Below are 27,446 nucleotides of genomic sequence, written 5' to 3'. Positions count from 1 at the left end.
GAAACTGAGGTGTGGCGTTGGAGGCGGGCCCTAACACAGAAGGACACAGGGATCTGGGTCGGGCACCACAGCATTGCAACCCTGAGCGGATGGCTTGAGTTATTCCCAGACTGCACACAGAGAGGTGCTCTCCGTGTGTGGGAGAGCCATTTCCTGCACCCTCTTTGGTGTAAAGTATTATTTTGAAGGAAAGTATCAGTTGGTAGATGGACAGTGGGATCTTGTTTTAAATTTTTTTAAAAGATTTATTTATTTGAGAGAGAGAGAGAGGGGGAGGAAGAGGGTGAGCTGAAGGAGGGGCAGAGAGAGAGGGAGAGAGAGGATTTCAAACAGACTCCCCACTGAGCACAGAGCACAAAGCCCAACATAGGGCTCGATCTCGTGACCCTGAGATCATGACCTGAGCCAAAACCAAGAGTCAGAAGCTTAATGGAGACTGAGCCACCCAGGCACCCTGCTGGGGTCTTGTTTTAAATGTGTTTCTATTACTATTATTACTTCAAAGGTTGTTGTTGTTGTTGTTGTTGTTGTTGTTTTTAAAGCTTCTGAGCCATTTGTGTTTCTTTTTTGGAGAATATCCTTCCCTGTCTTCCTATGGGGTGTATTACCCTGAGGATTTGTTCAGAGAGTTTACTGCATTAATGAAAATATCCTTCCGACTTGTACTGTATTTTCTCCCCCTTGCTCTGTGCCTTTAATTTGGCTCACACTTTTTTGCGTGTTTGTGTGTTACAAGTGAAAGTTTTAAATGTGTAGGCTTCAAACTGGAGCTGGGGTCACGTGGATAGCTAGTTTCTAGCTGACCCCAACCCCATATATTCCTTCCCTTGGCTTCTTTTGGGAAGCTGTTCACGCCAGATCCCTCCCCACATCTTTGAGCCTTGCAGGGACTCATGGACTACGTCCACCGTCCTCTAAGGCCCTTCTTGGTCCGTCCAGGGACCAGTTCCTGGGCTTACTGCCCCTGGTTCCCTGCCACCCCCATCTCTCCGGACCTGAGCTGCTCTGGCCTCCACCAGCTCGTACTCCTTCACACTTCTATTTTTCTGGCCCGTATGTCCTCTTGTTGGGATATCCTAAGCAAAAAAAGGGGGCCTCTTTATAAGGAGGCAGACTTCCTAAGGATGTGGGGCTCATGGCCGGGCCCCAGTGGTGCCGAGCGGAGCCTCTCTTGCCTGGCCCGGTCCCTGCACACTCTAGGGGCTGGCCCTGCTCTTCCTTCTCCTCTTGGCCTTGCCTGCTCCTCCGTCCCCAAGATCCCACAGGACCGCGGGAGACTGACCAGATTCTCTCTTACCCAGAGGGGAAGAATCCGATTGGTCCAGATCAGGTGTCCACTCCCGGCCATCCAATCGGGAATGTTGAGGGAGGGATTGCACAGGGAAAACATGGCCTCGGGGAGCCATAACTGACCCCAAGGGTCAGGAAAGAGGGAGCCCAGTGAGCTGGAGGAGATATTCCCAAATGTGTCCACTCCATACATACGTTGTGTCCATTTTTTCTACTTCCTGCCTTGGCAACTTCATGCATTTAAACCCACAGGTTTCTACAATTCAGTTTTTTCTTGTTTTCAAGGTAGTTCCTGTAGAAGGTGGGAAGCTCAGTTGAGTAACAGCACGTAAGAGTGACTGATTTCATGAATGGATTGTATGGGAGTCGAATATTATTGTCCTAATCTGAAGAAAAAAAAAAAACCCTGAGAAGTATTTTTATTTCAGAAAACCAAGCAGAACCCACTTCTCTCTCCCTGATCTCACCGTCTCAGTGTCTTCTCTGGATAGTGTGTTTCACTTTTGGCCATGGCTAACACATTCATTACGTATGCAACCACAAAATGGCCCCATACTCCACCCCTCCTGATAGCCGTCACGATGCGGCTTTGCAGCTCTTCCCATCGAGAGGCGGGATCCATTTCCCCACTGCCTCGAGACCTGGCTGGCCTGGGACCTGTGTTTAGCTAGTAGCATGTGGTAGAGGGGCGGGTGCCGTGTTCCTGCTCACTCTCGTGGAAGCCCACCTGCCTCTGTGAGAACAGCCTGGGCTAGCCCTGCTGTGGGACAGACATGTGTCCCAATCACCCTAGGCACTTCAACCAATAGCTAGCCAACTGCCAGACCTGCCAAGCTGTGGGAGGCTGTCCTAGACCAGCCAGCCTTCGCCCAGCCCACCAGCTGACTGCAGATGGAAGAGTGACTCCATGGCTGGATATGGCCCTGATCAACAGAACCACCCAGTTGACCCGTAGATTTATGAACAATGATAAATGGTTGTTTTCAGTTGTTAAGCTTTGAGGTGGTTTGTTACACAGCAGTAGCTAACGGATACGTTCAGTCCTAGCTCTCAGTCCACAGTCTTTCATGTGTTGGGTCTTTCGACTGTCAGAGGACACAGGTGTCCTACCCACCTCTGTATCCACTGCTACCCGGAGAGCTATGTCAGCTGCACACAACAGGCAGGCAGCTAGGGTCTGCGGAATGGAATGGCACCCATGGCACTTGAGTGATCCCAAGTGAAGGAGAAGAGCAGGCCCAGAGGGGAGTGGAAGGCGGTAGGGCAGAGGTAGCTATGAAAGAGGGGCAGGGGATAACGGTCTTCTTGTGCCTGTTCCATATTGGTTAGTACGTCACCAAAGGGCAGAGAGAGGAACAGTGCAGGAATTTATGGGGAAGAAGGGTTTGGCACTATGCTGGGGAAGCTTGTTTTCCAAGCATCCGGCTTCAGTGAAGTAGAGCTGGGCTAGGAAGGGTCACGAGCACCCTGGTACCAGAGGTGTCCAAGCTGAGGAACTTCCTCTCGGGAGGGCGAACAAACTTCGAGTGGGAATTTTAATAAAGCAGTCTTGGACCTAGGTGCTTCTGAGTCTTGTTCTGTTGCCCTGTAATGCACAGAAAGGTTTCCAAAGGCCAATATTTCATTGCTCAGACTCTTGATCTGGCCTGTCTCACAGCTACAACTGACAGGCGAATCCTTGGGCCCCACTTCGGGCTCAGGGAAACAGGGTCCCTACCTTCTCCCCTGTCCTTGGGATGCTTTATCTTCTAAGTATTCTGCCAGGGGAATCCCCTTCCCCATCCTGTAATTTGTCCAGGAGCCCTCTCTCACCCAGCCCACCCCAGCTGCCCCGACCACAGCTTCCCACCCTGAGGTCCTATGACCACATGTTGGAAGAGGTCACTGAGAAGACATGACTGCCAGTTGGCCTGTGAGCTGGGCCTGGGAAATTGGAGGCTCCCCATACCCTCTCCTGTCCTTGGAATGAAGGTTCTGCTTGCCTTCCCACTACCAGAGGCTGGTCCAAGGACACGGCCTTGAGGTGCTGATATGGTGTTGAGGTCATCTGGATGGTATACGTGACTGAACCCAATTAAGGCCTCTGTGTGAACTTTTAAGATGAGGTTGGCAGGTGCAGGGATCCATTGGTCTTGCTGCTGCCCAGGATGATCATTGCATGTAAGTTCTCTTGCTTATTAAAGCTGCCACCTACCAACCTGGAGTGGCCTCTCTTGGGTCTCTCCCTGCCCTCTGAGTACAAGGGGCCAGCTTCAGGTTTCACCCAGGAAGCCCCCGTGGAGCTTGCAAACCAACAGTGCATCCCCAGGGGACTTGGTAGTGAATCGCCCCCACTGCCCCCATGCCCCTTTCCCAAACAGGCCACCGTACTTCACCACACATGTGGGTAACAGAAACATTGAGTGACAACATAAGGTGAGGTTTTAATCACAGGGCCCTGTGCACTCCTCAAAGCCCTCACTTGATAAAGACTCAGGAAGGCAGTTAGATCTCAAAGTTCCAAGGGTCTGCGACCTAACGGTGATGATTCTAATGAAACCCTCCCACCTGACCAGGGGGCCCATTCCTCACCCGCATTACAACTGAGAAGCCAACTGCCCCACTTCTTCGACAACCCCTCCTGCTATTGTCCACATTACCATCGATGTGTATTAGGCAAAGAACGGGGCTTTTTCTTGTGGTATATTTTTGTTCCATCCAGGAAAGGACTCCAAGGAAAGGTCAGTATTTAGGTCCCAGAGTAGCTCTTTAAAGGATTCCCAGGAGGGAACGAGCACAGGACAGATCTGGGAGTGTTCAGCCCTCCATTTTGACATCTGTGTTGTTTGCCAACCCTTAAGAAGCTGCTGATGTTGCAAAAGCCCCTTGAGAGGAGCAATGAGGGCAGCTAAGGTGGATTTCTTGTTAATCATTAGTTTTCAGTATCGAGAGAAGAGAGAGGAAGAGCCCTTCTTAATGAAGTGTATTAGTTAGCTACTGCTGTGTAACAAGTGAATTGACTTCATGCCTTAAAACAACACCCATCTATTATCACACAGTTCCTGTGGGTCAGGATTCTGGGTGGGTAGGGTCTCACAGGCTGCATTCAAGGTGTGAACAGGGCCGTGTCCTCTCTGGAGCTCGGTTCTCTTCCAAGCTTATGTGGTTGTTGGCAAAATCCAGTTCCTTGTGGTTGTAGGACTGGGGCCCTCACTTTCTTGCCACATGGCCCCTTCCACAGGCAGTTTGTGTCATTCGGTTTCCATTTCAATGTTAGTGTGAGAATCCCTCTCCAGTCTTGTATGAGATTGTGTGACCATGGGAGAGGCTTCCCATCACCTATGCCACGGTCCACTGCTTAGAACATGGGTCTAGGGCGCCTGGGTGGCTCAGTTGGTTGGGCGACTGCCTTCAGCTCAGGTCATGATCCTGGAGTCCCGGGATCGAGTCCCGCATCGGGCTCCCTGCTGCTCAGCAGGGAGTCTGCTTCTCCCTCTGACCCTCCCCCCTCTCATGTGCTCTCTCTCTCTCTCTCATTCTCGTTCTCTCAAATAAATAAATCAATAAATAAAATCTTTGGGGGAAAAAAAAAAGAACATGGGTCTAACCAAGTCACGGTTCTGCCCACACTCAAGGGGAGAGGGTCATACAGGGCATGACTCACTGGGGGTCATCTTAGGGTGTGTTGACGCACCAACTATTTTACAAATTTGGTCTCCCTTAGAGGAGGTTGAGGAAGAGATGACAGAAGCAGCTGCAGACTCAAATGAGGACCCATCAGAGGAAATGGAGGACCTGAAACCTCTGGAACAAGGTAACAGGGGTGAGAAAGTCAGCCCCAACCCTGCATTCCTGCCCCCCTCCCCTACCCCCCGTCCTGGCCACCAACTCTTTGGGGGCAGGTCCCAGCCTCGGTCTCAGTTTCTCCTTCTGCACGGTGGACAGGGAGGCCCGGCTCAATCACGGGGCAGGTGGAGCTGAAGCTGTGCGGTATTGGGAAGGCCTGGGCACGGGAGCACCTCCTGTGACGGCCCTCTCAGCACCACACCTGTGCCACTTTGTCTCAGGTACTTTCCAACAAGTCACAAACCTCCTCAACATCATGGACAGCGGGTCAGCCAAGACGGACGCTGCCGGGGCAGGTCCTGACATGCGGAAGACGCTGGCCTCGGTGATAATCACGGAGAAGGCCACCACAGAGCCCTCGGTGGTGATGAACGCTCTCATCCACTGCCTGCAGGTGCCGGAGGTGGGTCCTGCTCGCCCTCGGCTGCCCCTCTGAGCCCGGCCACCTGGGGCCTGCTTGTGTGCCCAGTCACGGTTCAGTGCACGTTACTGACTATGGCAAGCATGGGGCCAGGTGCTGGGGCACAGAGATGGGCGAGACTGTGAAGTTCTTACTCGGAGGGCCGACAGGGGCCTGGGGCTTTCGTAATTTTTGAAAAGCTGCCTTATTCTGACACAGTGGATTTGGGAGCCATTGTCCTAGGGCGCGCGGACTTAGTTACAAGGTGTTGAGCAGGACTGAAGCAGGTGGACGCAGGGCAGCACAGACCCAACAGAGCTGGATACAGGGTCGACTTGGCCAGTGGGGAGACTAGCTGGAGTCGGGGCTGGGGTGGAGGGTGTTGGAGGGAGTGATGGGAAGTGTAATGGAAAATCACAGTGAGTCTTGTTAAGACAGGGCAGAGTTTGGATCAGAGCATCAGAATTCCCTGGAAAGCTTCTCAAAAACCCAGATGACTGGGCCCCGCCCTGAGACTTACCGATTCAGTAAGGTCTGTGGGGATGGCCCAAGAATCAGCATTTCTAACGCCTTCCCAGGTGATGCTGCTGCTGCTGCTCTGGAGACCACACTTGGAGAGCTGCTGGATTTTAGACTATCCTGTAGCCTTTGGGGGTGGGAAGCACAAGAGTTCTTTGTAGGAGTTCTTGATTTTGTGGAAAGATGTGTGCAGGCTGAGAGGAAGGTGGGCCAGAGTCTGGGAGCACAGGCAAAGGGTTTTTGTAACAGATTTATAAAATGCAGGTTTTCTTATTATGCTGATGTCAACACTCAGGAGGTGAGGGCAGGCCACACCATGCAGGACCCCAGGAGCCAGCATCAGGGTTGGCCAGGAGGCAGAGGGAGTGAGGAGAAAATGTGGACAAGGGTCTATATTGTGGTCTCTGTCGGGGAGGATGGGGCAATTTGAATAATTGAGTAATAACGGGCACGGGGCATGAGGACTGTCCAGGTCATCTGACGTCTGGCTCCCGAGTGTGAGAGTCTGATGGGGGAGGAAGTTGGGGTGCAGGCTCTGGATTGGTTGGTTTGCATTTGAAAAGCATGCTCTGGGCTGAGTTGTTTGCTCCCTGTGCTAATTGGCTCATCCTGGGAGGGGCTGTCTCCCGAGGATCAGCGAGGCCCCAAGATGTCGGGAAATATAAAAGAAATTTAAGCACAGGATTAATACCCAGGCCATAATCAGTGATAAGCGGCAATAAATAGACAATAAACAAGTAGGCGTATTTTAAAAATGAACATGTTTCAAAGATTTGTTATTCATTAAATAGTGAAGGAACCGGCAACATATTAAAATCTGTTAAGATAAGCATTTTACTTACAGAGATTTATATACTCTACCTGGCAAAACTCATTTACGTTGCCATGTACAGGAACAATGTTTGTTGCTACGGAGGAAACATTTGCATTGATATCAGTTTCTTAAGACTGAGCTTCTGTCCCCATGGAGCCATAACCTAGCCTAGAGGATCACGGGAGATCAAGGACATGCTCTCCTTGAGGCCCCATAATCTGAGAGCGTCTGCAGACTCTGCAGGCGGCACCCAGACCTCCTCGGGTGCCTGCTTTATACTAGTTTCCAAGGCTTGGACAGTTTTTGTCTCGTGACCATAAATATTCTCCAGAGATTCCTCCTGATCACAGATAAGCCTGGTCTTGTACTTTACCTGACGGTTAACGTAGGTGCTACAGGAGTGTTAATTAAACATACAGACCTCCTTGTGTTCTCTTTGGAAATCTAGTGCATGCGTTCTCAACAGGGGTGATACTGTCCCAAAGTGGGTAAAATGGGTCCCGGGGTAGGAGGGGACATGAAGAAAACCTTAGTTTTTTTATGTATAAAACACGGAGATGTATATAGCCCATAAACAGATACATGCTATATTGTGGTGTTAAGGTTTCATGGTGGGGGAGGGGGAAATCAGGAAAAAATGTCTAAGAAGGATCTTTAGGGAGCAATTAAAAAAAAAAAAAGATAGAAGGACACTGGTCCAGGGCCAGGCAGTACTGCACAGCCGAGGCCTCACAGTTTTCTTCCTTCCAGTGGTTTTCATGAGGAATCTCTGATTGGAGTTTAGAATTGTTGGTTTTTTTGCTATGCCAAGACCAGGCAAACAAGGCCAAAACTCTCTGGAGCAGATTTCACTAGGAGAACATACACATTTGGGTGAATTCCTTTCTTCTTGAGGTGCCCACACTTTCCAAGGCCCCTGGGCTGTTGGGAAGTGACCGCCCTATCACCTGAGAGCAGAGGTCGCCTTCCCAGGGCTTTGCAGGCCATGGCCCACACTCATCCTTTAAAGAGCGGCTCATCATACCTGATTAAGTAAGAGTTATTCTCAAATGCGGATCTGCAGGCGTGGTCTGGGTTGTACCGTCTATTTGTCCAATTCTGTCCTAAACCAGGTCGTTTAAAATGGTGATAAGGCTATCTAGAAATCAAAGCAGAGTAAGAGGCACACTTCCTGACCTCAGGTCCTCCCACACCAGGGCGAAGGGCAGGGCAGTCTGCTTTCTTGGACTTTCAAGGGGGCCGGTGCTGGAGGGCACCTCTCTCCCGGAATCTCCACGTGTTCCGAGCCCCGTCCTACAGAGGTCTCATTACAGAGGCACGGTGGATCAAGTCATTGGCTATGGTTCATCCATTCAGATTCCAGCCCCTCTGAAAGGTCCAACCCTCTAATTGAAGGGTTGGTTCTCCAGGCAGCCAGCCCCCGTCCTTAGAGGCTTTCCAAGTCACCCCATTAACATAACAAAGGACACTCTAGATTGCCCTCCTCACTTAGGAAATGCCAAGTTTTAGGAGGTCTGTGCCAGAAAGGGGGCAAAGATCACATATACGTATCTTACAAATCACGGGTACATGGGAGGAGGGCCGGTGGAGGAAGATGATGGTGGACGGTGCTGGGCGCGGGGCGGGGTGCAGGATCTTGCCACTCGTCATACTTGTTTCCCAGATTTCTACCCAGCGCACAGTCAACATCTACAACATCCTCCAGGAGATCATCCAGCAGGAGGGGGAGCTGGAGGAGCAGGGAGTCCAGCGGCTGGTCACCATCGCCTCCAAGGAGATGAGGCAGACCCTGGAGGTAGGAGAGCCCACCCCCCACCCCCCCCAAACCCCCACCAGCCCAGGGGCTGGGCCGCAGGCATGGCCTGGGATGCGCAAGGCCCTTGTCCAGTGACCTCAGGGGGCAAGAAGAGGCTGAGCCCAAGGAGCACACGGGGCCGGAGCAGGTGTGGGGCAGGAGGGTTTTCATGAAGGCCGAGCGGATGGTGGAGCCCCACGTCCCTCTCCCGTCCCCTGCAGGTGGAGGGCTACGTGAAGGCAGAGGTGGCCAGTGACACGCTGGTGGCTCTGTCCCGAAACCACTTCAGCATGGTCATGTACGAGCTGCAGCACCACCTCAAGCCCCTCAACCTCACGGACGAATTTGTCATCATCACCTTGGCGAAGCTAGCCAACGGCAATGGTAGGTGCCCGCGGGTCCTCAGCCCTGTGTCCGGCCCCGAGGGCCTGCCCGGCGCCCCCTCCTGGTCTCTGCCTCTCTCTTCTCTGACCACCCCCCCTTCCTCTCTTTTCTACTTTTAAAATGATACGCATCACGTGCAAAGGCCCTGAGGCAGGAAAAGGCTTGGTTCCTCTGAGGAACTGAGGGGTTACCATGGTTGTAGTTAGGGTGGGGGAGATGGTGTAAAGAGGGGTTGGAGAGGGCGCCTGGGTGGCTCAGTTGGTTAAGCGACTGCCTTCGGCTCAGGTCATGATCCTGGAGTCCTGGGATCGAGTCCCGCATCGGGCTCCCTGCTCGGCGGGGAGTCTGCTTCTCCCTCTGACCCTCCCCCCGTCTCATGTGCTCTCTCTCTCTCATTCTCTCTCGCAAATAAATAAATAAAATCTTTAAAAAAAAAAAAGAGGGGTTGGAGAGCCTGTCAGGGCCTCGGGGGCGGTGGGGGGAGGGCCCGTGTGGTGGTGTCTGGACTTTATTTGAGGGCCCTGGAAAGCTGTTGAGGGATTCAAAGCTACAGTTGCCTTGTGGAAGGTAGGTTCTGGGAAGACCATTCTAGCTGTTGTGTGGACAGAGAAGGGATAAGAGGTGTGTACCTGAGAGGCGCTGGTGGCTAGGGCTGGGGAGAATTTGGGGAGCGGTGGACAGAAGGGAGATACAAGGGAGACTCCAGTGGATGGGACTTGCTGATGAAATGTGTGCTGAAGGTGAAGGAATAATTGGAAATGGCCAAGGATGACTCCCAGTCTTCAGGTTTGAGCAGCTGGCTGTACGGTGCGTGCCCTGAGTTCACATGCATGTGGGACGTCTGATGAATGGGGACAGGGAGCCAGCGGGTGTGCGGATGCAGAACTCGAGGGCAAGGGGGGGGGCCTTCCTCACGGGGTCCTCAGCATGCAGGTGGTGCTCAAAGCGGCCCACGCCTGCGGAGTGGCGCAGAGAGAGGAGCGGCGAGGCCAGCACCTGCCGGGGAAGCCCAGCGCAGGGAGAGAGCTGACAGGGACTCGGGGACAGTGCTTGGCGTGGAGCCTGCGAGGCTAGTGACTCAGGAAGGGCCCAGGGGCCCGTGTGTCCCGTTTGGCACGGGCTCCGGTCACACGGGGCCGGGTGGATGGAGAGAGACGGCAGAGAGGCAGTGGGCCCGGGAGGACTAGCCACTCTGAGGGGGCAGCTGGAGGGACCGGGCCTGGGGGGGGTTCCATCCCCCCCCAGCCCCTCCTCACTCCCCCTCCCACCTCTCGGTTTCCTTCCTCTCTCTCTTCTGGTCCGTCTTCCTCACTGGCTGTCTCCTAGGTTCTTCCTTCACCCAAGGACATTTGTGGGACACCTAAAGAGCCGGGCGTGTACCCCCGTGAGCCACGCTGGGTCTCCCCTCCCCAACTTGCAGCTCTGCACACTCTTCCCTGCGGCTGTCTCTGCTTCTTCCACCTCCTTCTGTCTCCTCGTCCCTGGCTCCTTCCCCCGCCACTTGTTTCTAGCTCCTTTCTTTCCCAACACACTGACGTCCATGCTGTTTCCTGCGGCCCTGGCCACGCGCTCTGCCCGGTGGGGGCTGCAGGCGGCAGGCGGCGGGTTGTCCTCTCGCCTCGGCCCCGCTGACTCCCTGCCTCCTCTCGCCCCACTGCACAGTGTTTGAGTTCATGCCATACATGGGCATCACCTTGGCCACCATATTCACGATGCTGAGACTCGCCACTGAAGCCAAGATGCGCCAGGTGATCTGCAGCGGTACGTGTCCGGCCCGGTCACGGGAGGAGGGGCTGCGGCGAACAGGTGGAGGGGTTCATTGAACAGGAGGCGGGCTGTTCATTTCTTCCCGAACATTGGCCGAATCGCCTGCGTCGCGTGGCCTCTGATTGCCTCTCGGGGAGGGGGCAGGGCACGGGTGGCAGCACCGCGGCGCGTGCTTTTGGGAGAACGCGGCTTCGTGGGAGCAAGTCGTCACTGTGACTCAGTTTAGCTGGCTCTAATTTCAAGCAGGACGGTGAGATTCACAGGAGAGGAACCAGGGAAAATGGGTCTATGGTGGGCCTGCCCAAGTCAGGCCGAAGACAGGGTCTTCCTGGCTGGCTGAGGCCATCGGGGTCACCTGCTGGTTCCAGAAGTGTGCGAGTGCACTCTGCTGGAGGAGGTGGTCTGGGGACACCTGGTCCCCCTCCTGCCCCTCTGGGCTCACTGCTTCCCCCCCACTCGGCAGCCATGGAGACCTTCTGTGAGACAGTGCAGTTTTACCTGAAGCATCTGGAGGACAGCGTGTACCCTGTGATGACCGAGGATCAGTTTGCCATGAAGTTGTTCCCCATGTACCGCTATTTTGTGACCGTGTGGCTGAGGAACCACAACCCTGAGGTGAGAAACACCTTTCTCGGGTGGGGAGGAAGGTCCCGTGGTCCCCCCAGGTCATGGCTCCCCAGCTGGTGTGGCCAGGAGGGCTGAGAGACCACTGGGTCCAGCCTCATTCCCAGAACCCGGGAGAGAGACAGTGACCTGATAAACAGAGTTGCTGAACCGTGTGGGCCCTGGATCCTCAGGGGGCCGGCTTGAGAAAGGCCCCGGGATCGCTGGATGAGGGTCCCCGTTACAGCGCCTTTTACCTAGGGGAGCTATTTCCACGTCAACTCTGTGCGATGGGACTGTTTTGCAGATGAGGAAACTGAGGCGCTCAGAGAGGTTCTCCTAAGTGACAGAGCTGGGACTCGCAGGGACAGTCCGGCCTCATTGCCTGCCTGTGGGGTCTCGGGCGGGGGCCTCGACTACTTCCTAGGTCCCCTCTCTCACGCGTCCTTGACTCTCTGGATGGGGTGACATCACTGGGCCTTGCTGAGGGTCCTGGGCTCCTTGGGTAGGTGAAGCTGGGGGTCATCAAGTCCTTGAAGCCCATGCTGAACCTCCTCCTGCCCAACGATGACCTGCGGGATCAGTTGTACGACTATATCCCCCTGCTGCTGGCGGAGTACCGAGGCAACCTGGAGGCGCTCTTTATCACGCAGGTGAGAGGTTGCTGGGCGGCAGCCGGCCTGGAGGCTGGGTGTCACCCGGGGAGAAGTTGGGCCTGGTACTTGTGGGGTTTTTGCTGTTCCAGGCGGAAGGGATGAGATCCCTAAGGGTCTTGGAGGCCACGGCGAGGTTGTGTGTTAGTTTCCCGGGGCTGCCATAACAGAGAACCACAAAGCGGGTGGCCTAAAATAACAGAAACGGATTCTCTCATAGTTCCAGGGGTCGAGGTGTTGGTGGGGCTGCGATCCTTCCATAGGCCCTGGGCAAGAATCCTTTCTTGCCTCTTCCAGCTTCTGGTGGCCACATCGTTCCAGTGTGATTGCCCCCCCTCCTTCACGTGGTCTCTTCTCTGTGTCTGCCTCTGTGTCCTCTCCTTTTCTTATAAGGACACCGGTTGCTGGACTTAAGGCCCACCTTAAATCCAGGATGGTCTCATGTGCGACCCTTAACTAATTACACCTGGAAATCCTCATTTTCAGATAAGGCCATGTTCTGAGGTTCCAGGTGTACATGCATTTTAGGGGGACCCTTTAAGCCATGACAGCCCTTAACCCACATAAGATGGAGTCTTGGCAGTGTTCTGCATGGAGGTGTGACCCAGGCTGAATGTACTGTAAGGGGATCACTCATCTGCAGACGAGGCGTGCTCCTCAACTCTAAAAGCAAGGAGCAGAAATTAATGTGGTAGATCTAAGGGGCCGCCTGTAGATCGCTCTGACAAAAGAATGGGATTCATCTCCAGGTGGATAGAAGAGAAAGGAGAAGAGGGCCTTGAATGCCACGCTCAGTGGCCTCACAGCACTTTGCAAGCTTTACTGTGTGTAGGCATTCCCGGGAGGCTGGCTGCAATGGAGGGTTGCATTCAGCAGGTCTGAAGCAGGGACGGAGAGGCTGCATTTCTTTTTCTTTCTTTCTTTCTTTCTTTCTTTCTTTCTTTCTTTCTTTCTTTCTTTCTTTCTTTCTTTTTTTTTTAAAAGATTTTATTTATTTATTTGAGAGAGAGAGAGAGAGAGAGAGAGAGAGCACATGAGAGGGGGGAGGGTCAGAGGGAGAAGCAGACTCCCCGCTGAGCAGGGAGCCCGATGTGGGACTTGATCCCGGGACTCCATCCAGGGACTCCAGGATCATGACCTGAGCTGAAGGCAGTCGCTTAACTGACTGAGCCACGCAGGTGCCCTGAGAGGCTGCATTTCTAACTAGCTCCCGGGGGATGCTGATACCACCGGCTGATGGGCCACGCTGAGTAGCAAGAGTCTAGAGTTAAACTGACCCTGAATCGGCAGAAGGTCATCTGCAATCATCCGCCTCTCCATTGTAGGTCTTGAGGCAGATCCTGGAAATGTCGGTCACCACCAACACTCCGGTCCCCCAAATGCAGCTTCACACCATTTTCACAGAACTCCACACCCAGGTGAGGCCAGCAAGCTTGGCTGAGAACCGGTGTTCTCAGGGTGGATCAGTGGGAAGTGGGTTGCAGCAGGTGGTGTGGCCGACCAGGGGAAAGGGTGTGATCGTGGTGGAGCGCCCGTCTCGCCCATCTGGCTCCTGCATCCCACGGGGGTGCGAGGCGGTGGTGCGCGCGTGGCTCTGGCACGACGGCGCTGGGCCGCCCCTGCACTTGCGTCCCCCTCCAGGTGCGATCTCCCCACCCTCCCTGCACGCCCGCTCCCCAGGTGTGTGCCAGGGCTCCTGCCCACCAGCGGTACAGCAGCCAAAACCTGACGGAGATCATACACTGCTTCATAGCCCTCGGTGAGCGCCCCCCCCGCCCCCCAGGTCCACTGTGAGCCTACGGGAGCCCCAGCCCCTGTGAGGCCTGGGCCCAGGGCTGCCTTTTCTGGCTCATTCTGGCTCCGAGGGCATGAGTAAAGCTGTCCTTCCTCCTGCAGCCCGGTCCTACCCCAAGGAGCTGATGAAGTTCTTCCTCAGTCAGATGGAGATGAGCAAGGAGGCCATCCGCGTGGGGACCCTGACACTGATTAGGGCAGTGGTGAGCGCAGATGGTGAGCAAGAGCGGGAAGCCAGGCGGGAGGCCGGGGAGGCAGGTCTCACCCATATCTGGGCCTTCATCACTTCCTCTTTTATAGACACGACTGGGTGGACCAAGGTTGCTTCATATTTTCTGCCCTTGAACCTAACCAGCACTGTGACCCCCATGACCCGCACCCTCAACCTTCCCCTCAAACTCTGAATCCCACCTTCCACCTGAGTCTGAATTTCAGACTGTTAACCTGAATCCTAGAACTACCCCCAAATGTGAAATCAAAGGCCTTAAATAAGGCCTAGTTATATCGTGTAGGTGTAGTCCTAAAGCCCCACTGCCCCAATGCCCAAACGTAGTCAAAACTCCTGATTCTAAATCCCTAAGCCCAAACTCTGAACCTGGCCTTGCCATCAAAAGGGAAATCCCGTCCTCAACGATGACACCAGCTCAGACAGCACCTTTGTGTGAAATTGGAACAAGGCACCCCTTGCTGGCAGCATGTGGCCCTGCAAGTACATGATTTGTTTAGAAGAGCATGGGCCACCCAGTTGAAAACTGGGTGCCCTTGTGCAGTACGCAGACTGGGCAACTGTATATAAAGCACATTCTACTGACAGTAAAGTCTTCTCTGAAAAAACCCGCAAATTTAAGCAACAATGAGACCATTTTCATGTGTCTGACAGACAGAGGTGATAATGACTAGTGTTGGCCTAGCCATTTTTCTTTAAGAGGCTTGATAGTAAAAATATTTTTGGCTTTACAGGCCATATGATCTCTGTGACAATTACTCAAGTGTGCAAAAGCGATCATACACTGCAGAGTGTGGCTGTGTTCTAATAAAACTTTATTTACAAAAACAGGCTTAGGGCTGGTTTTAGCCTGCGGGTTATACTTTGCTAATCCCTGTGCTAGAATAATAAGAAACTAGTTTCTTGCACTTTATTGACAAGGGTGTAGATTGATAAAGCATTCTGAGTGCTCAGTTGCATAGGGACCGAAACTTGGGCTCAACCATCTAACTTTCTGACCATTGTCCAAAGGAACTCATTGCCCAAAGGTAACTGGACAGCAATGTTCATTAGCACGTTGTGCATAAAAGCAACACATTAGAAGCAACCTAACTGTTTTTCTATAGGGAATTTCTGGAACAAATGATAGTTTATCCACAGAGTAGAATATGACTCAACCATAAAGGGCGTAGTCAATTTATACTTTTTTCGTGGACAAGATGCCCTCTCTATATTAAGTGCCCCAGCATGGTATGGGGCAGTGTATGCAGCATGACCTTGGTTACTTGCAAGAAATCTATAAATGAGCTTAGGGACGCACCTGAACTGTTGAGTGGTTTTTATTTTAACCTTACAGTGAGCATATACTATTTTTATTTTATCTTTATTATTTATTTATTTATTTGGATGGATTTTATTCAGAAAATAATTTTTGAATAATTTTCTAACTCCTTAGGGAAAAAAAGGATGACAATGTGTTTTCTTACTGCTTACATCAAAATACATTCAATTTGGAGAAGATTTTAATGTAAGCCCTCTTACAGAGGCCGGTTTTCCTCTTTTAGAGCCCAGAATGAATATCAGGACCATCTGCCTGGCCATCCGGGTGGTCAAGAACACCCTCTGTGACACCCGCTTCAAGGTAACAGGGCAGAGACCTGGAAGGGGTTGGTGTTCAGGGCACTCTGCGGGGGGAGCAGAGGGAAGTCCTGCAGGTGGCCCTCATTCTTCTCCTGCTCTGTGGGTGGGGGCTGCCTGCCGAAGGCTCTTTGCTAGAAAACCTAGCTTCCTGGCCAGCACTGAGTAGGGCTGGAGGGGAGAGGCTCCCCGGAGTTGTGGTCCTGCTCCTGAGACATCTGCTCTCGTCAAGGACCTGGAGTTTCCCAATGAAGGGTCTCGGACACTGTCCTGGACAGAGGAGAGGCTGAGTGAATCCAGCTTCATCCAGAGCCACGTGGCTGCCTCAGGGTTTTATATAAAACCTTTCCTATGTTTGAAAAAAGCAACGGAGGAATACACCCTGTACCCTTCAAATAAAAGCTAAAAAAACCAAACAAAAAACAAAAAACCCCACCGTCCAGGCTCCACTGGAGCCACGACCACCTTGGAATGTAGCTTCAGGTCTGGCCGCAGGCCCTGGAGGCCGCGGCACGGCCTCTGGGGAAGGGAGGTCCGGGAGGGTGAGGGTCTGCACAAATGGGAGAGGGCATGAGGTGGGGCGGGGGAGGGATTTGGGCTGGAGATTTAACGCAGAGCTCTTCTCAAAATGTGGAGGCTGTCAAGGGAAGACACCCCCCCCCCCACGTAGCAAGCCTGAGCCCAGGATGAGAGTCAGCCTGCCCCTCTGCCTGAGGATGGAGCAGCCTGTCGAGAAGGCAGTGTGCTCTAGGCTCAGACAAGGCTCCTGGGTGGCCATGCTGCACACGGGGAGTCCCTGGGTGGGGCAGGGGTGGTGGACGGAGTGGGCAGTAGCCCCCAAGGCCCCTTCCCACCCGGAGCACCCCCAATTCCTAGCTGTCTCATGGGACAGGATTGGGTGTTAGGTGCCAAGCCCCCCACCCTGGAGCCCACCCCAATTCCCGCTTGTCCGCCGCCCTGTCCCCTCAGGTGAGGGTGGCTACTCTCCGCGTCATCGGCCAGTTGGCTCTGTCCGGTTACCAGGACAGAATCAAAGGCTGGGGCCTGAAGTACGTGTCGGTGCAGCTGACTCTATCCACCTACAAACTGGTGAGTGGCCCTGATGGGCAGCCCAGGGTGCGGCTGGTCTGTGCAAGTGGTTTCCAGAGCGTTGAGGAAGGAGTCTGCCTGCGGCACCTGTGCTATAGATCCCGCACGAATCTGCCTTCATGACACCAGCGCCTGGGCACACGGCAGCTGTAGGTAGGGGTGTGTGCAGTCCGTCCAGAAAACTCTGGAGACCCAGTATCCGGGCATGGAGCCTCACGGGGGTGAGGAGACCACACCCAAGACTGCAGCAAGCCCCGGCCGGCACACGAGCCGGGACCCCCTCGATTCTGGCTTTCAGACAAATCACCGAGAGAGCTTTTATCAGAGGGACCTGGAGGAGAAGATGGTCCACAAGGTCACCATGGACACCGTGAAGATCATAACCTCTTCCGTCAGTGGGATGACCAACGTGAGTGTGCCCCCCGCCCCCTGGGCCGGGCCCCTGCAGCTGACGGCTTGACTTGTGTGCGCCCTTCCCCGGGCTCAGAAGGGAACGGTGCATGCCCAGAATTCCACGCTGTTGCTTCTCCCATTCCCACTGTCGGAGATGCCTGGAGGGGCCCCGATCTTCCCACTGCCTGAGCTATTGTTCTTGAAGATCTGGTTCCAGAGCTGGGTCCTTGATGGGAACTTAGTCCCCCAGAGGCTGAGGCGGTGCCTGGCACACAGCGGGGCCTCAATATGTATCCACTGACTTATAACCAGTAATGTGTCGATTACCTTAAAGCCCCTTCAGTCCAGGTGCGTGTGTGCGTGCGTGCGTGTGTGTGTGTGTGTGTGTGTAGAGATGATTTTAACGGATTAATTCCACAAGCATCCAGTGAGTTCCTACCATGTGAAGACATGAAGGCATATGCTAGAAGTGCTCAGTATAACCCTAAGGAGGTCACAGGCGGAAGGGGAAACAGATGTGCCAACTTCTCATTGCAATACAGTGTGACATAGCGAAGAAAAGTAGAAAAAATTTACCATGATAGCACAACGAAGGGATCACTGTCCATTAAGTGAGGCCTTGGGCTGGATGCTCCCTGTCCGGGGGGCAGTTTACCTTATTACCAGAGGTACTGAGAAGAATCATGGGAGCCGCCAGTCGTCCAGCAGCTGCTTAGAGCAGGTGGGCTGTGCGGCGAGCCTGACGGATCTCCTACACGGCCGTAGATGCCCCAGGTAATGCTGCCCTCTCCCCCCGACCCAGGAGTTTTGGGTGAGGCTCCTGTGCTACATCATGGAGACGGATTACACAGAGGCCTTGACCCCCATCTGCATCAGCCTCACAAACCTGGCGGAACGCCAGGTCCACGCCGAGGACGTGGAGGCCGGCATGGCCCACAAAAGCAGGCACGGTGGGCAGCATCCTGGCACTAGCCGGTGGGACTGGGCAGGTGGGCCGCTCTGTGTCCTGGGAAGCTTCCCTTCTGCATTTTTCAGGAAGCGGCCGGGAGTCCCAGCCAGCCAGGCCAAAGGCCCACCCTTACCGTGTCTGAGGAGGTGTTAAAATTGGGCAAACTTCCTTTGGCAGTTCGTTCCCCATGTCCCTTCCTCCCGCACCCTGTCCCAGGACCCCTCCCTGTGGAGGTGCAGCCTTTCCCCGTGTGTGGCTTGTCTGGGTCTCTGTGAGCCAGCGGGTCCCATCCGAGTCCTCTGCAAACTATCATACTGTGCTCCCCCTCCCCCTGGCCCCCGATTCAGTGCTGTCAACAGCAGACGTTCAAAAAAGTGACTGTCACCACTTAACGGTGGGGTGACACTGCTCTTCCAAGGCGGCTGTTCTCATGGGCCTGGAGCTTGGCTGGATGGGTGTCGCCAGTGGTGGGTGTGATTTTGGGAGCCCTGTAGGACCCAGGGATGGCAAGTGGGGGGGGGGTCTTCTTCATGACCTCACCTGGACTCTGGCCTCGGCCACCCCCTTGACATCTTCTAAGCCCTAACCCAAAACATTATTCTCCCCTCTTCCAAGGATAAACCAATTAAAATGTTGTTCCTTATGGACAGATCACTGGTCCCTCCTGTGCCAATCCATTCTTGTTCTGGGGGCAATGGGATGATGTTGGGGAAGTACCTTCCAGGGCAGCACCATTCTTGGGCTCAGGGGCATGGGGGCACGGGGGCATGTCCTGGTATGAACCTGGCGACTGGAGCAGGTTCGCATCTCCTTCTTCCTTAGTGGACCTGCCTGCACCCCAGAAACTGTTGGCCCGTCTCCTGGTGAGTGACTCACCCAGGCCTGACTGAGACCATGGCCTGTGGCCCCTCTCCCTTTAGTTCCTAATTCCCAAAGCCTCCAGAGGGAGGAGGGAGCTAGACACTTGGTAGGACAGATCTTTCTGGGTCCCTCTCATTCCTCTTGGGTAGACGTGGCAGGGGCAGTGTGCTCGGATGCCCAGGGACCTGGTGAGGACATGCTCCCGGATTCCTCCGCTCAGCCTTCGAGCAGGCCCGAAGCATCCCCAGGACACTGTCAATGGCCTGCCTGCCCCCGGGAGTCCTGTACCTACGCCTTCTCCTCCTTTTTTTTTTTTAGAGGGGGCGGGGGGGAGAGGGGCAAAGGAAGAAGGAGAGAGAAAATCCCAAGCAGGCTCCATGCCCAGCACAGAGCTCGACATGGGGCTCGATCTCATGACCCTGAGATCATGACCTGCCAAAATTAAGAGTCAGATGCTTAACCGACTGAACCACCCAGGCGCCCCGGTTCTCCTCCTTATGTTGACTGGGGGCGTGAATCCACACTCCATGGAAGCCTGGGTGGGGAGAAAGCCTACTATCTTACCCCTCTTCTTCTTTCTGGGAACAAAATGCCTGGCACTGCCCAGCCTGGGGCAGGGCCCCACTGGAGTCTTGGTGTTCCCCAGGTGCTGATGTCATCCCCCTACAAGGGGGAGGGCCGTGGGATAGCCATGCTCAACCTCCTGAGGACCCTGAGCCAGAGCATTGCACCCTCCATGGCTGACATGTGGGAGCTGGAGATCCCACTGCTGGTCAAGTACCTGGAAGGTGAGGCATCCGGGGCACCAACCCCAAGTCAGCTCCCCTCTCAGTGCGCATGCTGGAGTACGAATCACACGGCTTGAATAATAGGAACCAAAGCTCAAGGTGGACCAGTATGGCCTACTTAGGTCCTTGGGGAAGTGGGGAGGGAAATGCACCATGTGCTGAGCCCATCCACGGAGGGCTTCGCATGCCTGACTGAGGAGGTTGATCCAGAGGGGAGCAGCAGAAGAAAGCAGCATGTGTGCACCTTCTTTCTGCAGAGCATACTGAGTTTACTTGGAATCAGAAGGCCTGGGAGGACAAGCTGATTCAGGTAAAGACGTGATCCAGCTTTGCTGAGGTTGGGTTGGGAGAAAGGGGAGGGGTGCATGGGAAGAGCCTTGGTGGCGTTGGCACGTGAAGAGCTTAGGAGTCCCTAAAGGACACCTCTTCCGTCACAGAAGACTTAGGGAGTACCAAGCATGTCCACAGCTGTATCCATCAGCAGGAGAGAACAGAGAGCCTTCTATCCTGGGGGACCAAGTGTTCAAGAAAGCAGCACAGGGGTGACCCTTCTCCCTCCAGCCCCAAAACCACAGCTGTTCGCCAGGCCCACAGACTGTTAGCAGTGCGTTGGGGTTCGACAAGTCGAGCAATCTAGAGATTGGGGAAGGGGGTTGGAGAGGGTGAGTCACTGCTCAGTGTCACACAGCACTCCTGGAGCCTGGGAGAGAACAGGACTGGGGGCCTCTGGCACCGCCCACCGACGTCTTCTGTCTCCTCAGTTTCTGAGAAACTCCCTTAAGAAGACCCGAGGTTCCAACTGGAGCTTGCGTCTGAGCAAAGAGCTGAACAACCAGATCGAAAGCTTCGACAGCCCCTCCCTGGAGAAGGTTTGTGCTCACAGCGTCAGGGCAGTTCAGATGGGGAGGGGACTTCAGGGCTGGTGGAGTGGAGGCTCACGTTGTGTGTGAGACCAGCTGTACCTGTGGCTGTCTACAGGGTCCTGGTAGGAGAGGTGGGGGGTTCCGGCCGGTGGGTTTCCGTGTCTTGTTCTGTTTTGTTTTTCCTCTAAGAACCTGCTTTGTGGAAGCTGGCGGGGGGCGGAGGGTGTCTTCTCCAGTCTTCCTGATCTTCTCACTTCACTCTCCACCTGAAGTGGTCTCCTGGCAGAGTCCAACAGGCAAGGATCAAGATGTCTGAACAGGTTTTGGCAGTGAAAATGATGAGGATGACACTGAACCACAGAAGCCTAAAGCGGTTGCTGAGTTCTAGCTCGGCAGTGAAGTTGATGAGGCTGGGAGGGGCAAAGAAAGAGTAGGCAGGCTGAGGTTTGGAGCATGACTTTCAACTGTCCCCACCTCACTGGCAGATTGCTGGGTGTCGTTGTGTACACCTGACCCATCCAGCTACTGGCTCATGATCACGTGTGTGTATTTCGTTGTAAAAAGGTCTTCATAAAACTACGAACGTTGTTGAAATCAGGGAAGGTCTCAATTAACGGAAGGGATCCCATGTTCACAGGTTGGAAGATGATATGGTCAAGATGGCACACTCCCCAAATCTCTCTACAGATTCATTGTGACCCCTGTCATAAACCCTAGCTGGCATTTCTTTTTTGTTTTGTTTTGTTTTGTTTTTTTTAGAGACTGACAAGCTGATCCTAAGTTCATGTGGGAATACAAGGGGCCCAGAACAGACAACGTAATTATGATTAAGAGAAAGGCCAGAGTTGGAGGACTCAAACTTTGCAATTTCAAGACTTTTTACTACAGTAAACAAGACAGTGTAGTAGTGGCATAAGGATGGGCAGACAGGTTGATGTAACAGAAAATCAAGAATGCAGAAATAAACCTCACACTTGCTGTCAGCTAATTTTGGGCAAAATCTTCTTGGATATAACACCAAAAGCTCTAGTGAGGAAAGAAAAAAATAGATAACTCGGACATCATCACACTAAAAACTCTTATGTTGAAAATCAAACCATCAAGAAAGTGAAAAGACAACCCCCAGAATGAGAGAAAATATTTACAAATTAAGTCCTTGGTAAGGGACTTGTATCTAGAATATATAAAGAGCTCTCCTCACTCAATAACAAAAAGATAAGCCCAGTTAAGAAACGGGCAAACTATATGAATAGACATTTCTTCAAAGAAGGTACGTACATGGTGAATAAGCACATGAAAAAAAAGTTTTCAAAATTATCACCATTAGGGAAAACACAAATCAGAGCCACAAGGACATACCACCTCACACCCACTAGGATGGCTGTAATAAAGAAGACATAATAACAGGTGTTGGTAAGAATGTGGAGAAATTCGAACACTCGTATACTGCTGGTGTGAATGGAAAACCAGTTCCTTGAAGTATTAGATACAGAGTTACCATATGACCCAGGAATTCTGCTCGGAGTTGTATATGCCCAGGGGAAATGGAAACATACATCCATACAAAAGTGTATACATAAATATTCACAGTAGTGTTATTCATAAAGCCAAAAAACAGAAGCAACCCAAATGCCCACCAATGGATGAAAAGATAAACAAAACGTGGTCTATCCGTACAATGGCATATTATTCATTAAAAGGAACAAAGTACTGATTAATGGTACAGAAAGGATGACCCTTGAAGACACTATGCTAAGTGACAGAAGCCAGACACAAAGGAATGCAAACCACCACATATTATATGGTTCTGTTTACTTGAAATGTCCAGAATAGACATCTTTTTAGAGACAGAAAGTAGATTAGTGGTTGCCAGAGGCTGCAGGAAATGTGCAGTGACTGCCAACAGGAGTCTCGGTGGGGGCTGGTGTGATAAAAATGTTCTAAGTTTAGATTGTGCTGATGGTTGCACAACTCTGTGAATAGACCATTGAATCTGTTAACCTTAAATGGGTTAATTTTATAGTATGTGAATTATATCTCAATGAGATGTCTAAGAAAAGGTATTTACAGGTCTCAACCCAAAACTGTGTTTGTTCAAATAGATAGTCTTTATAGGTGAGCATGTAAAATAACAAAAAGCAAGGATATCTTACAGACAATCTTCTATAGCTAAACATAAATTTGTAGGTTTAAGATTTTATCCAATATCAATTTAAGGACAGATGTCCATTTGGAAGAAAGTTGTATATAGGATGTGAGGGCAATCTGGCTGCGACATTTGTTACCCCACTGATTGCTGGGTTGATTCGGATTATCTGGCTGGCTAGCTGGGTATCCCGTCCTCCCTCGCTGCTCCATGCGTGTCTCTCCTGAAGCGGAATGCCTGGTAAAAGAAGATGACCTTCCTCCGCAGAGGAGGACCGTTTCTTGGTCAAGGGTATAGAAGTAGCTTCCCTGGCTAGACCCTCCCAACAAGCTCTCAAGGTCCATTTAGAAGAGAACATAGCATAGTCAGGCTTCCAAGACCCCAGACACATCCAAATGAGGCGCTGCACGCGGTAATCTGCCTTTCTTAAAAAAGAAAGTTGTATATAGTATTTGATAAGCAAATGCATAGAATTCAATCATATTTCAACAGATCACCTAGCTTAGGGAAGGTAAATCAGCAAGTAGGATTAGAAAACTTAGGAAGGCGCAGTTGGATACAGTGGCTTAAGGAACTTCACCAGAACCCTCCTGTCTCTTCGCCGCTCAACTGGCACCTCTACGACAGGGCAAGGTGATCACCAGTAGCCTCCAGACCTGCAGCCCCAGTGGTCAGAGCCAGTCTTCTCCCAAAATTGATATGCAGAAATCATTCTCTCCCACATACAAATAAAACAAAAATATGATTTGATGAAGAAAGATCCCATTACAAGTAGCAACACAACGTAAATATGTAATCGAATAAATTATTGACTACGTGACATATGTGAGGAGCACAAAATGACAAGGAGGTGCAGGGACACTGAAAGAAACTGGATGACATTGACACAATCTTGTTCTTGGATGAGAAGTCTCAATGTTGGAGAGGTGTCCACGTTGCTCAAATTAATGTGCCGTACATTGTACTCCCCATCAAATTCCCAAAAGGAGTTTTTGTGGACACTGAGCACTTTTATGGAATTTGACTAGATTATTTCCAAAGTTCACCTGAATTGTTAAGAATGTATTGACAGTAAAGCTCGAGAAGGAAGGATTTACTCTCTGGGAACAGATCAAAGATTGAAGTGTACGAAATGAAAGAAAACCATGGAACGACTAGGAGCATACACCAATGAATAGCTTTTTTTTTAATCTTGACATGGGGTAGGCCTTCATATGCATGAAAGGAAACCAAGAAAGACAAAGGGGAAGAAAGACACTTTCCTCTGTGAAAATGAACGTTTTCTGTGTGACAAAACAAAGTCACAATACATAAAATCAAAAAGGAACGGAGACTCTGGGGGGAAATACAGCAGTAGAGTGATCTGGGGTTGAGACCTCTGGTACGCGATCCTTAAGAAAGGAGCCTCAGACCATGCTTGATTTTTTTTTTTTTAAGATTTTATTTGTTATTGATTTAGAGTGAGTGGGGGAGGGCAGAGGGAGAGGGAGAATCCTTAAGCAGACCCCGTGCTGAGCGCAGAGCCCAATGCCGGGCTCCATCTCATGACCCTGAGACCATGACCTGAGCTGAAACCAAGAGTCAGATGCTCAACCCACTGAGCCACCCAGGTGCCCCAGACAATGTTTGATTTAAAATCCTGGTTCTACATGAGAGACGATGGACTCTGAGAAACAAACCGAGGGTTCTGGAGGGGAGGGGGAGGGCGGATGGGTTGGCCCGGTGATGGGTATTAAGGGGGGCACGTTCTGCGTGGAGCAGTGGGTGTTATACGCAAACAATGAAGCATGGATCACTACATCAAAAACTAATGATGTATCGTGTGGTGACTAACATAACATAATAAAATAAAATTTAAATAAAATAAAATAAAATAAAATAAAATAAAAAAGTCCTGGTTCTGCCACCTCCTGCTTGCTTTTCCATCTCCCAAAACAGCAACCACATCTACAGTCTGGACTTGCTGCGTGGGTTAAATGAAATAAGATATGTTTGTTCTTGTTTTTCCAACTATACACACGAAGCTCTTACAAGTAGAAGAAAAGGCAGGGAGAATAAGCCAACAGGCACGGGCCAAGAATACAGCAAGGATTCAGAGACTGGACGGTGAGAATACGCAAAGGTCATCAGCGTGGCTCATCAGCAGGTGCTCCTAGACTTGTTAGTGTGAGGGAAAATGGGTTCAACCGCTATGGGAAGGAAATCTGGCCTCCCCTACTTATAACACGCTGGCCTGCAAGCAGTCCAACCCTCCAGAATAACCTAAATGTTTATTTTAGAGACTCTACGAAATGCGCGGATATCGGCGCCTTAAAACAAACGATCTAGAGTGTCAGGTGGGGGACTCCCCACGGCGGCAACCCCTGGAGCGCAGAGCAGAGAGGCCAGAAGCTCCTTTTGTCCCTCTGCCTCTCCAGGGCTTTCTGTACCGGGCCCTGGGCTTCACTCTGGCCACAGGCCTGGAGGCCGATAAGGTGGAGGGGCTGCTTCTGGAGCTGTTGTACAAGACAGACTATGGCAATGACTTTGACCGGGAGGTGAGGGTGCCCTGCAGCCCCCTTCTATCCACCAGACCCCTCTGACGCTAGGGGTTATGGGCACATGCATGCTTGGGTGTGCATGAGTGTATGCGTGCATGTGTGTATACTGGTGTGTGTGTGTGTGTGTGTGTGTGTGTGTGCGCGTGTGCGCACATGTGTTCATGTGTGTGCCTGTGTGTATAGGTACATGGGGGGGGGGCTCCTCCTCTGGCCCCTGCCCACCGCCCGCCGCCCTCACCCCAGCTGGCTGGGTCTCCCTGCAGGGCGTGATTCTGTGCTTTGGCCTGTGTGCCCGAGGCCAGGTGAAGACAGTGCTGAATGTGCTCCATGACTTCGAGGAGAGGATCCAGGAGTCGGAGCAGTCCTGGCAGATAGGTGCTTGGCAGGTAAGTCACCCTCGCTCCACAGTCCAGTCTCCAGGGGCCTCGTAGACTGGTGTCTTCTGCACTCTGCCCAGTTTTTGTTCGATCTTACGAGCCAACTCCCCTCAGGATCACCTGGAGGCCTCCTCCAGCAAAGCTGTTGCTGTTGGGTAATCGCAAGAGCACAGGGTGGGCTTTTTCAGGACCTAGCTATTACAAAGGAGTGCTCACCGTGGGCTCCTCAGAGCAGCAACAGGGGCACCCCTGGGTGCTGGAGCGGATGCAGGGTCCCAGGCCTCACGCAGACCCAGTGGATCTGAAGAAGCTGCTCAGGTAGTGCTCAGTGGGTACTTTGCACGTGTTGGGAGCTCTGCCTCAGTGAATCAATGGCCCTCGGGGGGAGGGGTTTTCATGCCCACTCTCCAATTTAAGAGAACGCTGAAGCTTGTCCAAAGGCATGTAGCTGGCCAGTGGTGAAGCCATGGGCCGGCCTCTGGAGGCTGCCCCTCTCCGCCACGGGCCACAGAGCCACAGGCTGGCTGACGCCCCGGTGGGCAACCATCCAGAGTCATCGATGCCTCAGGCTTTGGCCTTGACCTAGGACCCTTGCCCTGGGGGTCCGGTAGTTTGGATGGAGAGAACTAAGAGTGTCTCAGGCTTTTGGCCCAGCTTCTCCCTGAGATGTGGATTTCTATTCGAGGCCTGGCAGGGCATGGGCACCCCTGCCCACCTTCCATGGTGGGTTTGGTGGCCTGCAACTCCTCATCCCAGGCTTGTTCCCACTGGATTCCCAGTATCAAGAGAGCCCCTGGCCCAGAGCAGGTGCCTGGCAGGTGAAGGCGTGGAGGAGTGCCCAGGCGGCTTCTGTTTAGTGGTGTCCACACAAACCACCTGCTCCCAGCTAATGGGTGCTCCTGGCATCTGGCTGGACTGAAGCCTCCGTGGGGGTACTGTGTACCCAGTGCCCAGCAAATTGTAGGTGCTCAATAAAGCTATGTTGAATGAATGAGTAAATGAATGAGCATTTCAGGCACCCAGAAAACTATCAGCTGACGCACTTTCGGCTGACTCTACGGCTCCTTTGGCCACGTGACCAGAGACTGTCCATGTGCAGCTGGGGCGGCCCTGCTCACCCTCGGAGGGGCAAGTTGAACAGATCTCCCTTCCCACACGCACCTCCAGTGGTCCTTCCTCTTCTTGTTGGGCTCGCAGAAGGACCAGCCCTGGAGGCGGGAGACAGTGAAGAGCACCCTCATGGTGATGTATAGCTGTGTGGCCTTGTACTGCCACCCCCAGATGCTCCTCACCCACGTGGACAACCCCATCACTGCGAAGATCATTCATCACTACTCCAGCAGCTGCCAGGTAACCCCGGATGCCACCCCCCCCCCCACATCCAGAGCCAGGGTGGCAGAGAGTCACCTGCCTCATCTGCACACCCCATCCCCACGCAGCAGACAGTCAGGAGCCCGATCCAACACCCAGCTTTTGGGAAGCCCATTGCCTCAAACTGTGGTGTTCTCTGCTGTGGAGGGGGGGGGAGTGGGGAACTGCCTTTCCCCGCATTGCTGGGCAGGTGAGTGTGTGTCCCAGAAGTCACAGGATGAGCACCCCCTCTTCCCAGCCTCGCTCGCTCCCTCTGCCTTCCTCCCTCCTGACACCTGACCCAAGCCCTTTAACAAGGGACAAGAAGTGGGGCTGTCCTCAGGGAGGCTGAGGGACCTGCTGCTTTCTTGGAATGGCAAGGAGGCAGAAACACAGAATAAAG

At 52.8% G+C, this 27,446-nt stretch overlaps 1 protein-coding gene across 1 annotated transcript in view; it reads left to right on the top strand.

Moving 5' to 3' along the window:
• Window positions 1-3,934: 3,934 nt before the first annotated feature.
• Window positions 3,935-27,446, top strand: part of MROH2A (maestro heat like repeat family member 2A) — a 42,619-nt gene continuing 19,107 nt past the window's right edge. The window contains exons 1-23 of the mRNA XM_088021946.1: window positions 3,935-4,010; window positions 4,994-5,092; window positions 5,337-5,518; window positions 8,512-8,643; window positions 8,865-9,027; window positions 10,690-10,788; window positions 11,258-11,409; window positions 11,907-12,050; window positions 13,376-13,468; window positions 13,731-13,809; window positions 13,947-14,060; window positions 15,615-15,691; window positions 16,657-16,776; window positions 17,075-17,185; window positions 17,972-18,158; window positions 18,399-18,401; window positions 18,941-18,981; window positions 19,626-19,767; window positions 20,025-20,077; window positions 20,529-20,636; window positions 25,194-25,313; window positions 25,580-25,702; window positions 26,891-27,043. Coding sequence (XP_087878072.1) covers window positions 3,935-4,010; window positions 4,994-5,092; window positions 5,337-5,518; window positions 8,512-8,643; window positions 8,865-9,027; window positions 10,690-10,788; window positions 11,258-11,409; window positions 11,907-12,050; window positions 13,376-13,468; window positions 13,731-13,809; window positions 13,947-14,060; window positions 15,615-15,691; window positions 16,657-16,776; window positions 17,075-17,185; window positions 17,972-18,158; window positions 18,399-18,401; window positions 18,941-18,981; window positions 19,626-19,767; window positions 20,025-20,077; window positions 20,529-20,636; window positions 25,194-25,313; window positions 25,580-25,702; window positions 26,891-27,043 — 2,571 coding nt within the window. The remainder of the gene's footprint in view (window positions 4,011-4,993; window positions 5,093-5,336; window positions 5,519-8,511; window positions 8,644-8,864; window positions 9,028-10,689; window positions 10,789-11,257; window positions 11,410-11,906; window positions 12,051-13,375; window positions 13,469-13,730; window positions 13,810-13,946; window positions 14,061-15,614; window positions 15,692-16,656; window positions 16,777-17,074; window positions 17,186-17,971; window positions 18,159-18,398; window positions 18,402-18,940; window positions 18,982-19,625; window positions 19,768-20,024; window positions 20,078-20,528; window positions 20,637-25,193; window positions 25,314-25,579; window positions 25,703-26,890; window positions 27,044-27,446) is intronic.

Source organism: Eumetopias jubatus, unplaced genomic scaffold (genome assembly GCF_037043125.1).
Source record: "Eumetopias jubatus isolate StellerSeaLion01/CBP00866 unplaced genomic scaffold, mEumJub1_p1.0 scaffold_3, whole genome shotgun sequence".
NCBI lineage: Eukaryota > Metazoa > Chordata > Mammalia > Carnivora > Otariidae > Eumetopias > Eumetopias jubatus.
Note: the sequence above shows the minus strand (reverse complement) of the source record. Positions and strands in the feature narration are given on the sequence as shown.